Raw genomic sequence first — 13,216 nt, forward strand, 5'->3', positions numbered from 1 at the left:
TAATAACTTTATTTATTAAATTAAAATGATTACATATTAGGCAATGAATTAGATTAGCATATATATATACATACAGTCAAACTTCGATGTATATATTAGATTACATTAGAAAGATGACACCTGCCTGATTCGCGATCAATAAAAAGCACCAACGAATATAGCGTTATTTATTACATATTGTATATCTATAAGCGCAATCGCCAGCAACTCGTCATGGTTTGACATTATATTCTTACTAAATCAGTCAGATTTTGAAAGACTCTCTCTTTCTATTATAAAACAAAATATGTATCGTCATGGGTGTACATAACAAAATATTACCATCAGCATACTTTGACAATTTCGAAATCTTTGGTAAATGAAGACGATATCATTTATCAAAAAAAAAGAAAATACATTTTTTAAAAGTTGAATCTGATAGGACCAAGAATGGAACCTTGTGGTACTCTTTCAGGGACTTCATGCACTCTACTTGACATCCAAATCAAACGGTTTTTAATACAAGAGACTCTGGCTTCGTTTAGCTTGTGTGTGAACTCATTTTCGATCAACGTACTAAATACAACCTCTGATATCTCTCAGTTGTATTTCCTCGCTGCAACCAGTTCAAAATTAATTCAACAACAAGTTATGCAAGATTATATTTACACTTTATTTACAACATCAAAACTCCTGTAAATTCATCAATTAATATCCAAGCACTAAACCCCAGTCTCCGATCTTTCTCTGTTACTACCTGTACATCTACTCAGTTGTTCACTCTATAACTACTGAAACTAAATACTATTATTCACAATATCTACCACAAACTGCTATAAGATAACTATAGCTATCCAATCTCTGGAATATCTTCTCGACTCTCAGATCTCCTCAAATCTGCTCACTTCTATGGCTAGCCAAAGTGGAAGAAAAGTTCCCATTTATGGAGATCAAAAAATAATTATTGATATCCATAAATACGGACTTTTTTCCGCTTTGGCTTGCCATACACTTCTATTCTCTACTCTAAAACCCTCACCTCCAAACCTCCTCTTGAATGTCTGACTCCCAACTCCTTTCTTCCTGAACTTCCGACTACTGACTGCTGAATAGTGACTAACCAAACTCCCTAGTATATAATTTATAAATGTATTCCCTTTGGCAGAATTGTGGTGCCTTAAACGAGGCTGCCGATAAGGATAACTTCAGATTGACCTAGAGGTCAGCTCATTCGCCCTCCCTAATAAGTTATGTCACAGACTAGACTTCTCCACACAAGAATTCACACGGTCACTTTAATATACACCTCCAACCAAAACAATAACCTATGGCCAATTAGCTGCCTAAACACAACTCCAACTCTGTCCTCGAGCCAAGATAACAAATTATATATTGATTAAATTAAACAGCTAAAAATGTAAATGACCAATAAATACATGACAGTACTTTTTATGTCTTTTGTATTGGAAACCATAAATATAAACCATAGGATAAACAGTAAATCAAGCGTGAAAATGTTTCAATGTTTCAGCCACATAAGAAATTAATTAGCTGGATATTATACTGCTGAGATATTTCTTCTTTCATGATTAAATAATTAAAGTTAGGATAATAGGCCAGATCAATTTGCATCATGGTCATTCAGTTTCCCATATCTCTGTTTTGTCTGTTTAACTTCAGCAACACTATTTTGCTATTTCTTTTAAATTATGTCAAATTTTCATGTTTCCAGATAGCCAAATTATTAGTTTGTTTTTACATTAATTATTAAATTATTTTTTAATTATTATATTACGATATTGAAATAAAACTTAATCACTAAACGACAATCAAGATAACAAAGCTTAATATACATTATTCTTAATTTTTAATGGATGTTGCATAGCGATTAAATTGGAATTCATCCTCGATGCGTCGTCGCGTATAGAAACATCATCAAAAAGTGATGGTTTGCAATAAAAAAATTTAATGGTTTTTCAAAATTAAAAAAAGCAAATCGACGAATTCTTACTTCTTTGGAACAGAGACTTATATATAAATTTAATAATAAATGATAGAGGTCTCTGTTTGGAATGGATTTTATTTCATAACCGATCTTTATTGGTAATAACTAACGGATGTATTGAAAAATAAATGATACGTTAAAAAAATATATCAACACAATTGTTGCTAAAATATTTATGCTTCGAGATACGGTGAACGAACCGGGAATGGGGTTGGCATACAAGATTTCATCTCACCCCATAAAGCAACTTCCGGTTTAGAACAACGTTGAAATGGCGTCAAAACGCAAAGTGGAGTTTGCAGAGGATACTGCTATAACCGCCGAAGGTAGCGATGAATCGCGAAGATTTAAAGGGAAACACTCACTTGACAGTGACGAAGAAGATGACGACGCCACAAAATATGATGTCATGCCAGAAGATGAAATAGAAGGTTATTTTATTTTCAGTCGAAACGACCGGTTCATGATCAGTAAATTAACAAAAGGCCTTGAATGCTTCATTGCATGTATATATATACAAGTAGAATATCCACAGACATAGGCATCTTGACTTGTCGTTAATATTGACACATGCTAATGTTAGTACATTTCTACCGGTTTATTATTGCAGCAAATACATTTATACGCTTTCAAAATAGTCTTAACCAAATTGCAAGGGAGATAACTATGATATCCTTGTGCATGTGCTTGTCGAGACTGTAACGTATCACTGTATAGGAGAGTTACTACCAGTGCAGCAATTGCTCAAACTTTGGTTTTATTTGTAAGGGTTCTGATCATATTTAAATGTGAAAGAGTACAGTGCCCCGACTTCTCCAACTATGTTTAAATAAAGGTTCAACAAGGCAAGAAACTTTTGACAGACATCTCGGTCGTCATAATTATTTCGGATAATAAAACAGCTGACCAGCGCGCGGCCACTTATTTCATAGGAGTATGCATGTACCAACAATAATTAAGCCCAGGCCTCAAACCCAGGTCTCTGGCATAATCCATCTGATAAAAAAGCATGGTCCATACTTAACACTATGAAGAAGGCAAACTGACCCTTTCCTTTAATTTTTAAAACACTACTCTCTCCTCAGTTTTTCTTGATGTTTCCAACCAAGACAATCGATACCACCACCTTGGCATTTTGTTGGATGCCATTAAAGTAAAGGAACAGGGAAAACACATTTATGTTGAGTGGACATATACTGACAATCCATGTCTCATGTATGATAATCTCTAATTCTATCTCCTCAGCCAAAGAATCATGCTTCATCAGCAGATAACAGAGACAGTATTTAACACTGTACAAACTTAATCGGCTTGTTCCTTTAACAGAACCACATTTTACTTTTGGTCGCTGTTGCAAATGATTGTATAATATTTATTTACTTGTAAAGTCTCTCATCCACCTGTATAGCATCAATTCATCAGATTCTCCATCAATATATATTGAACAGTCAGTAAATGGAAAATTCCAGAAAATGCATTCGTTTTAGACTTGGAATGGATATTTATTGATAATATTTACTCTCTCTGAAATATTTAATTTTGACTCTTTGGACCTTTAATTTGCTCAAAAATATTTAATTTTGACTCTTTGGATCTTTGCTCTAAAATATTTAATTTCGACTGTTTGATAATTGACCTTAATTTGGTTACAAATATTTTCCAGGTCAGGAAGATTCAACAATCGATCGTGATGGAGAGATACAAATTACGCCATTTAATATGAAGGACGAGTTGGAAGAGGGACATTTTGATAAGGAGGGAACATACATCTATGACAAAAAAAAGGTACAGGAAAATACAGGAGACTAGAAAATGGAACGGATGTATATTTCATACACATATAAAGTTTTGTACAAGTAATTTGCAGCCTAAAATTTGCTTTCTTCAGGCAATGATATTCATATGATGAACTCCTGTTGTAATCTTAATACAGGAAATGATTTAAATACAAAGTCTTCTTGTCTATCCAATACAAGATAGATATACAGAAAATAGTGTACCTGCTTTTTGGGATTTTCAGTTTGAGAGATTAAATATATATATATATATATATATATTCAAAATTTCAAGCCTCTTTAAAGTTTGGGTTCATTGATTCTTAGTCCTCAGAATTTCATTTTGACATTCTAAATACACACTAACCTTAAATACAAAAAATACAACAAAAAAATGCTAACAAAGTGATTTAGTCTTTTCCTTCTACTGAACTATTTTGATTTTCAAAATTATGAAAAGTTTAAATGATATTTTGTAGAGAAATATGGTATAAAATTCAAATCATTTTTTGGCATAGCCGTATGATATTCTTTTGGCCCGAGATTTGACGCGACAGGTGGCATTACTGGTCAAGATGAAGTATGTGATTAGTTAATGTAGCGGTCAATGCAAAATGCAGATTTGCATTTAAAAACGAAACAAAGTTAAGATTGAATGAAAGTTGAATAAGTGGAAGTATCTTTTCAAATGGCACATAAATAAAATTATATTCCTGATTCAAATGCAGTCTTATTATCACAAAAAAGATTAAAACTGATATAATTTTGTTATCAGTGCTGAAACACATTAGCTCGTTAATTAATTTCACCAGTAGTTTTACATTATAACCAATAGCATTAAAACTATGCCGTTTAACTTTTAGCTCACCTGCCCGAAGGGCAAGTGAGCTTATGCCATGGTGCGGCGTCCCGTCGTCCGTCCGTCCGTCCGTCCGTCCGGCCGTCCGGCGTCAACTTTTTCATTTAAACAACTTCTTCTCAATAACCAAGAGGCTCAGGGACTTGATATTGAGCATGTAGCATGCTGGAGTGAAGGGCTGCAAAGTTTGTTCAAATAAATGACCTTGACCTTCATTCAAGGTCACATGGATCAAATAGGCTATAATCTTCAAACAACTTCTTCTCAATAACCAAGAGGCCCAGGGACTTGATATTGGGCCTGTAGCATGCTGGGGTGAAGGGCTACAAAGTTTGTTCAAATAAATGACCTTCACCTTCATTGAAGGTCACATGGGTCAAATAGGCTATAATCTTCAAACGACTTCTTCTCAATAACCATGAGGCCCAGGGACTTGATATTGGGCCTGTAGCTTGCTGGGGTGAAGGGCTACAAAGTTTGTTCAAATAAATGACCTTCACCTTCATTGAAGGTCACATGGGTCAAATAGGCTATAATCTTCAAACGACTTCTTCTCAATAACCAAGAGACCCAGGGACTTGATATTGATCCTGTAGCTTGCTGGGTTGAAGGGCTACAAAGTTTGTTCAAATAAATGACCTTGACCTTCATTCAAGGTCACATGGGTCAAATAGGCTATAATCTTCAAACGACTTCTTCTCAATAACCACGAGGCCCAGGGACTTGATATTGGGCCTGTAGCATGCTGGGGTGAAGGGCTGCAAAGTTTGTTCAAATAAATGACCTTGACCTTCATTCAAGGTCACATGGGTCAAATAGGCTATAATCTTCAAACGACTTCTTCTCAATAACCACGAGGCCCAGGGACTTGATATTGGGCCTGTAGCATGCTGGGGTGAAGGGCTGCAAAGTTTGTTCAAATAAATGACCTTGACCTGCATTCAAGGTCACATGGGTCAAATAGGCTATAATCTTCAAACGACTTCTTCTCAATAACCAAGAGGCCCAGGGACTTGATATTGGGCCTGTAGCATGCTGGGGTGAAGGGCTACCAATTTTGTTCAAATAAATGACCTTGACCTACATTCAAGGTCACGGGTGAAATTTGCGATAGCCAAGAGCCTCCAAGACCTGATATTAGGCCAATAGAATGCTGGAATGAAGGACTAGAAAATGTTTAATATGAATAAAACTAGCTTACAATGCTATTTGAATAAAGAGGTAATCAACATAGTATCTTTAGAAATGACCTCATCAACTTCAAAGTTGCTGTAGAGCCAGGTGAGCGATACAGGCCCATTTGGCCTCTTGTTTAAAGATATTTCTTGTTTGAAATCAGAAAGGTAGTGGGCTGGTATGAAAGTTGTCATATACATACTCAAGTCTGTGACAAATATTTTTACTAGGTATAGAATTGTTTTTAATGGTCTACATACAACTCACAAGAAATCTACATGTGCTTGTTTTTAGGAGATTCAAGACAGCTGGATGGATAATATAGATTGGGTAAAAGTGAAAGAACAGCCATTGTCCAAGACATATTCTGAGGATGATTCTGAGGAAGAGGTAATAAACGAAGAATCCATTTTTAAAGAAATGCTGCAATATTTGAATCCAGGGGAGACAATCATGAAAGCCTTAAAGAGACTTGGTGGGAAGGATGGCAAATCCCAAAGTGCAAGTCAACGATGGAAAGCGAAGAAACAGAAACTGGCTGTAAGCGACGAACAGAATGAACAAAATATTAAGGACAAGGAAAATATGTTAAAATTAACAGGTTTGGCAAATCAGGTAATGCACACTGGTAATATGGAAGTGTATGAAATGACATACGAGAAAATAAGTTACGAGTTAAAGAAATTTGAAGATTCTAAACCGAAGCCTGTTAGTATTCCGGAGGGTATGGATGATGATGACGCTCTCGACATGTTTGCAGAAAGTCTGGATAAAGAGGAAGCAGAAAAGAGTTCTGGGACAAAATCATCAAACTCTGAAGAAAATGGTGAGAGTTGTATATATTCATATTAATTCTTAAAAGTTCTTTGCTTTGTATGTTCTAATAGTCCCTGATAAATTCAGTCACAGCAGCCGGTCAGATTGGTGCCTTTTGTTACCATTTTACAAACTAACAATATCAACTCAATATATTTTGAAACAGTGACAGAAGTCTGCTTATCTGGTCGGAGTTGCTCAGTTTTCATTATCTTAGAAATTAAAGTTTAAGACACAATGTTTAATTAAGTATTGATGTATTTTTTTCCTTAAGTTTCATTGGGGTATGAAAAAAAAATTGTAGTGATTATAGCCTTACGAAAGTTTGCAAACAAAATTTTTTTCATACCCCTATGAAATTAAAAAATAATTGACATCAACATTTATAATTAATTTTTCACAATTCATACGCATTGTCAATGGCAGTGACATCACATTTTTCACGCAATTTTCGGATTTTTTTTTCATAGAAGTATGAAAAATTTTAACCAATCAGAAAGCTGCTTTCTGCATACAAACAATGGAAAATTAATTATAGTTTGTTTAAAAAGAAAAAAATTATGAAAATTGTAAATAAGGTTTTCATCTAAAAATACAGTTGACTTATAATAATCATGCTCTGTTTGTGCGTTATAGCAACGTCAAAGGACACTGCCAAGAACTCGACACCTGATGAGAAGGTGACGGCTCCAGCGGAGAAAACAGCAGCACCGGATCCCACAGAGGTGATGTGGGAATATAAATGGGAGGAACAAGAGGATGCGGAAATGCACGGACCCTTCACATCCTCTCAGATGTTACAATGGACGGAGGAGGATTATTTCCCGGAGGGCGTGTACATCCGGAAAGTCAACACCGACAAGTTCTACAACTCCAGGCGGATAGACTTTGAACTCTACACATGAGGGTTGATATGAACTTTGACCTAATAGACCCTAACCACTAACCAGATACCCTATTATTGAATTTTGTCATGAAACCATTGGACTTGATTTCATGTTGCAGAAGCTGGCGATGGACTTTGATCTGAATTATGATAGGCGATAAGAACATATTTTATCGGGAGTCATAGTGCTAACTTCAGATGTGGAATTTGAATTTTATATAAATACCTACGTATTTAATGATGTCTAGTAAAAAGCTCACCAATCTACAGTTGTAAAACAAACTGTCCAGTGAAAATGCATGCATGGAATAAATTTTCCAACAATTAAACCTGATCTCTGCTGAGAATTTTTATTGACACCCCGGGCTTATTATTATAGCATAAACACATTGCTCTTCAAATTTCTCACATTTTTTATCCAGAATTTACATGCAGGAAAACTTCAGGTCAATTTGAAGGAAACAAGACCCCCCACTTGTATAACGTTATCTTAATTATCAAGCAATGTTAAATCAATGTAAAATCTTGCTCAAACTTTAAAGCAGACTTGAGATTTCAGGCATAAGATGTAAGTGGGATGGCACCTCAGATGAGAAGACTTATTTGAAACATCTTTTTATTTTATGTAGTGCAATTCGCTTACAATAATTCAAAGGCAGATTACAGTATACATGTATGTACATTCATATTTGATAAATTGAAAGTGAATTGAAAGATTTTTTTTTTAATCCTCATTATGGACTTATTCATTTGCTAACTTTTTTGTCATTTATGTTAGGTACTCCTTAGAATTTAAGTTTTCAAAAATGTACGGAATTTTATAAACTGTTGGAAAAAATGAAATATATTTATGCATGTTGTTTGACCTCAATGGCAGCAGTACTATATATAGTACAATGATAAAATACACCAGATTGTGTGATTACAATCTCATTAAAAGAAGAATTCCAAATTGTTTTCATGTCTTTGTAACAACGTCTGATTGGTCAATTTAAATGTTTGCTACAATGAGTCTGATTGGCCAAAATATAAGTACAGAGTATGATTGGCCAAATTACAAATGCAAACATAATATACATAGTGTGTAAGTTGAAATAATTTTAACAAAAACTAAGTTTGAATAAAATACCATGTATTCAAGATTTCTATAGAATACAGGTATATATTTTTTCCATTGGCTCAAAATGAGACACGATGCTTATCTTGGTGGGGAGGAGGGCAGATAAGATTGTTTTAAATTATGATAAACGATTCTTCAACAACAAGAGGCCCAGTGTCATGACATTGGACCAATGGCAACTAGCATGCTATTGCTGAAATGAAAGACTACAAATGTTTGTTCAATTGAATGACCTTGACATGTTTTCATTGTTGCTGTAGTCCCAGAGTAAATTGGCCAACTGTATGCTGCGATGAGGGGCTATGAAGTTGTAAAAATAAATGACCTTGATCTGCTGCAATGCAACATTTATTCATTTGAATGACCTTGACAAATTTACAAGGTTGCAGGCCAAATGTACTGAAAACTAATTCTGAATAACTAAGTAGCCCAAGATTGTGATATTGGATGTGCTGCATACTGAACAGATGGAGTATTGATTCAACCTTCCTCAGCGGCCCAAATCAGATTTGAAAGTCACTTCCAACCAACTCTTTTCAAAAGCTGTAGAATTAGTGAGTCATACAGGTCCAGCAGACCTCTTGTTAACTTTTAACTTGTTGGATAAAAGACATGTTAATGTAGGACACACGGGACTGACCAAATGTATTACAAACTGACCATCAAATACAACCACTACACATGGAACTGACCAAATGTTACATAAACTGACCATCAAATACAACCACTACACATGGGACTGACAAAATGAAACACAAACTGACCATCAAACACAACCACTATACACAGGACTGACCAAATGTAACACAAACTGACCATCAAATACAGCCACTATAATACAGGACTGACCAAATGTAACACAAACTGACCACCAAATACAATCACTATACACAGGACTGACCAAATGTTACACACACTGACCATCAAATACAGCCACTATAATACAGGACTGACCAAATGTAACACAAACTGACCATCAAATACAACCATTACACACAAGACTGACCAAATGTTACACAAACTGACCATCAAATACAACAACTAAACACAGGACTGACCAAATGTAACACAAACTGACCATCAAATACAGCCACTATAATACAGGACTGACCAAATGTAACACAAACTGACCATCAAATACAATCACTATACACGGGACTGACCAAATGTTACACACACTGACCATCAAATACAACCATTACACACAAGACTGACCAAATGTTACACAAACTGACCATCAAATACAACAACTAAACACGGGACTGACCAAATGAAACACAAACTGAACCTCAAATACAACCACTACACATGGGACTGACCAAATGAAACACAAACTGACCATCAAACACAACCACTATACACAGGACTGACCAAATGTAACACAAACTGACCATCAAATACAGCCACTATAATACAGGACTGACCAAATGTAACACAAACTGACCATCAAATACAGCCACTATAATATAGGACTGACCAAATGTAACACAAACTGACCATCAAATACAGCCACTATAATACAGGACTGACCAAATGTTACACAAACTGACCATCAAATACAACAACTAAACACGGGACTGACCAAATGAATCACAAACTGAACCTCAAATACAACCACTACACATGGGACTGACCAAATGAAACACAAACTGACCATCAAATACAACAACTAAACACGGGACTGACCAAATGAATCACAAACTGAACCTCAAATACAACCACTATACACAGGACTGACCAAATGTAACACAAACTGACCATCAAATACAACCACTACACACGGGACTGACCAAATGTAACATAAACTGACCATTAATACAACCACTAAACACGGGACTGACCAAATGTTACACAAACTGACCATCAAATACAACCACTATACACGGGACTGACCAAATGTAACACAAACTGATCATCAGATACAACCACTACACACGGGACTGACCAAATGTAACACAAACTGACCATCAAATACAACCACTATACACAGGACTGACCAAATGTTACACAAACTGACCATTCAATACAACCACTACACATGGGACTGACCAAATGTTACACAAACTGACCATCAAATACAACCACTATACACGGGACGGACCAAATGTTACACAAACTGACCATCAAATACAACCACTATGCACGGGACTGACCAAATGTTACACAAACTGACCATCAAATACAACCACTATGCACGCGACTGACCAAATGTTACACAAACTGACCATCAAATACAACCACTATACATGGGACTGACCAAATGTTACACAAACTGACCATCAAATACAACCACTATACATGGGACTGACCAAATGTTACACAAACTGACCATCAAATACAACCACTATACACGGGACGGACCAAATGTTACACAAACTGACCATCAAATACAACCACTATACATGGGACTGACCAAATGTTACACAAACTGACCATCAAATACAACCACTATACACGGGACGGACCAAATGTTACACAAACTGACCATCAAATACAACCACTATACATGGGACTGACCAAATGTTACACAAACTGACCATCAAATACAACCACTACACATGGGACTGACCAAATGTTACACAAACTGACCATCAAATACAACCACTATACACGGGACGGACCAAATGTTACACAAACTGACCATCAAATACAACCACTATGCACGGGACTGACCAAATGTTACACAAACTGACCATCAAATACAACCACTACACATGGGTCTGACCAAATGTTACACAAACTGACCATCAAATACAACCACTACACATGGGTCTGACCAAATGTTACACAAACTGACCATCAAATACAACCACTACACATGGGTCTGACCAAATGTTACACAAACTGACCATCACATATAACCATTACACACGTGACTGACCAAATTAAACACAAAATGACCACAAGACTTGAATTAATGACCAGTATGTAAATATGTCATCATGTTAAATACATGCTGTAAAATTATATATGGAAAGGGCTTAGCATAAGTTTGAAAACGTGAATCCACTTCCCTTGTATATCAAATATACAAATAAAAATATGTTTAAATTAAATCAAAATGACTATTTCAAAAAACGTTTGTCAGCTGTGATGTAAAAATTCTATAAATTATGAGTGAAAGTCGAGCCCCTTGCCCTCAGCGTTGATCTTATGCCGAGTTTTAAACCTTTTCTCGCACATTAACATCTATATATGGCATTGTGAATAAAAACATCGTGGACATTTAACAGTATAGACTAAGTCCATGTCTAGATTTTTTTTTCATTTATTTAAATTTATCTCATAATTTTCGAAAAAGAAAAATGTACGCTTTGTCTCAGGATGAACAAAATGTCACTGGAGACTATAAATTTAATTCAGAAATATAATTTAAATGTTTAATATGCACCACGCAAATCCTTACAAAGGACAAAACCTAGCTCGGATTTCCCGCCGTAAACCATCTTAACTACATCGTACTGTCAACAATGTCGGGGGATTTATCAGGCTTCAATGTTTAAATTACTTGACGTCTATAAATGTGCACTTTTTGAAGTGTTATATGACAAGTGTTATGTTTAATTTTGTACGGCTGAATTGTTGGAGTGTTTAGTTACCTAGACGACTGTCAGCTTCCTTCTGACATAACCTACATTTTAAAAGGGGAACAAATGGTTGCACAACGGTTACAAATCATACTACTTCAAGTTTTTGTCGTTTATTGAAGTCTTTTTTAAGGAGGTATGACATGTTCTTCATGACATTTTTTTTTGACAATGATTTTTTTAACGTGTATTAAAATAAACCGGTCTCGTTATATGTATACACATGTAAGGGTAAAGTGAATTTCAAAATATTTCTAATTTAAACTACTGTTACACTTGCATTTTATATTGTATATCATATAAAACTGGCGGAACTGGACTGGGATGAACGCCGGCCACCAGGCACCTGGATTGGTAGTGTTCTGAGGTCCCGGGTTCGAACCCCGGTCTGGCCGTGTATTTTTCCTCTCCTATTACGATGATATCTAGCAGTTGATCCTAGCGGTTCATTCCTGTATACTTTATGAAAAAATGGGAAAGAAGGCATAAATAACGAAAATTCGGTAATGAAATTATGGAAATAAATGTATGTACCTTGTAATATCTCTTAAAATGATTCACATAATTACACCGTTAACACTATTATAACACCAATTGATGACCTTTGAGTTTTTAATATACATGTAAGCCAATGATAGCTGTTCAATGACGTCATCAATCAACCAATGACAAACAGCCTTATTCCAGCCTTCGGTTGCGTCTCCTTAGTATTGAAGACTCAAATTAGCGCTTGATTTAAAATACGCAAAATTGGATAAACATTATTGGTAGACTACTCAAATGGCTACGATAATAAAAAAAGGTTGTTAATCCTCTGGACGTTACATTGAAAGAAGAACACAAAATGATCAGGCCTATATATTGCCTTTTCGACAGGACGGACTGTGTTGCCAACTGGATTTCGAATACCGTTACCGTACACGTTATTCCCTACCAAACTATTTTTTTACATGACGCTGCTGTCTTCACTGTCTCTCTCTCATACGATTAAGGACAAATCTCACAGGCAGTAC

At 35.6% G+C, this 13,216-nt stretch overlaps 1 protein-coding gene across 1 annotated transcript; it reads left to right on the plus strand.

The window, feature by feature from the left end:
* Positions 1–2,240: 2,240 nt before the first annotated feature.
* On the plus strand, positions 2,241–8,448 carry LOC117333030 (CD2 antigen cytoplasmic tail-binding protein 2-like). Its single transcript, XM_033892148.1, has 4 exons — positions 2,241–2,415; positions 3,648–3,769; positions 6,089–6,620; positions 7,247–8,448. Exons 1-4 carry the CDS (start codon positions 2,256–2,258, stop codon positions 7,513–7,515), a joined length of 1,083 nt encoding a protein of 360 aa, XP_033748039.1. The 5' UTR covers positions 2,241–2,255; the 3' UTR covers positions 7,516–8,448.
* The last annotated feature ends 4,768 nt before the right edge of the window (positions 8,449–13,216 follow it).

This window comes from Pecten maximus, chromosome 8 (assembly GCF_902652985.1).
Source record: "Pecten maximus chromosome 8, xPecMax1.1, whole genome shotgun sequence".
Classification (NCBI taxonomy): Eukaryota; Metazoa; Mollusca; class Bivalvia; order Pectinida; family Pectinidae; genus Pecten; species Pecten maximus.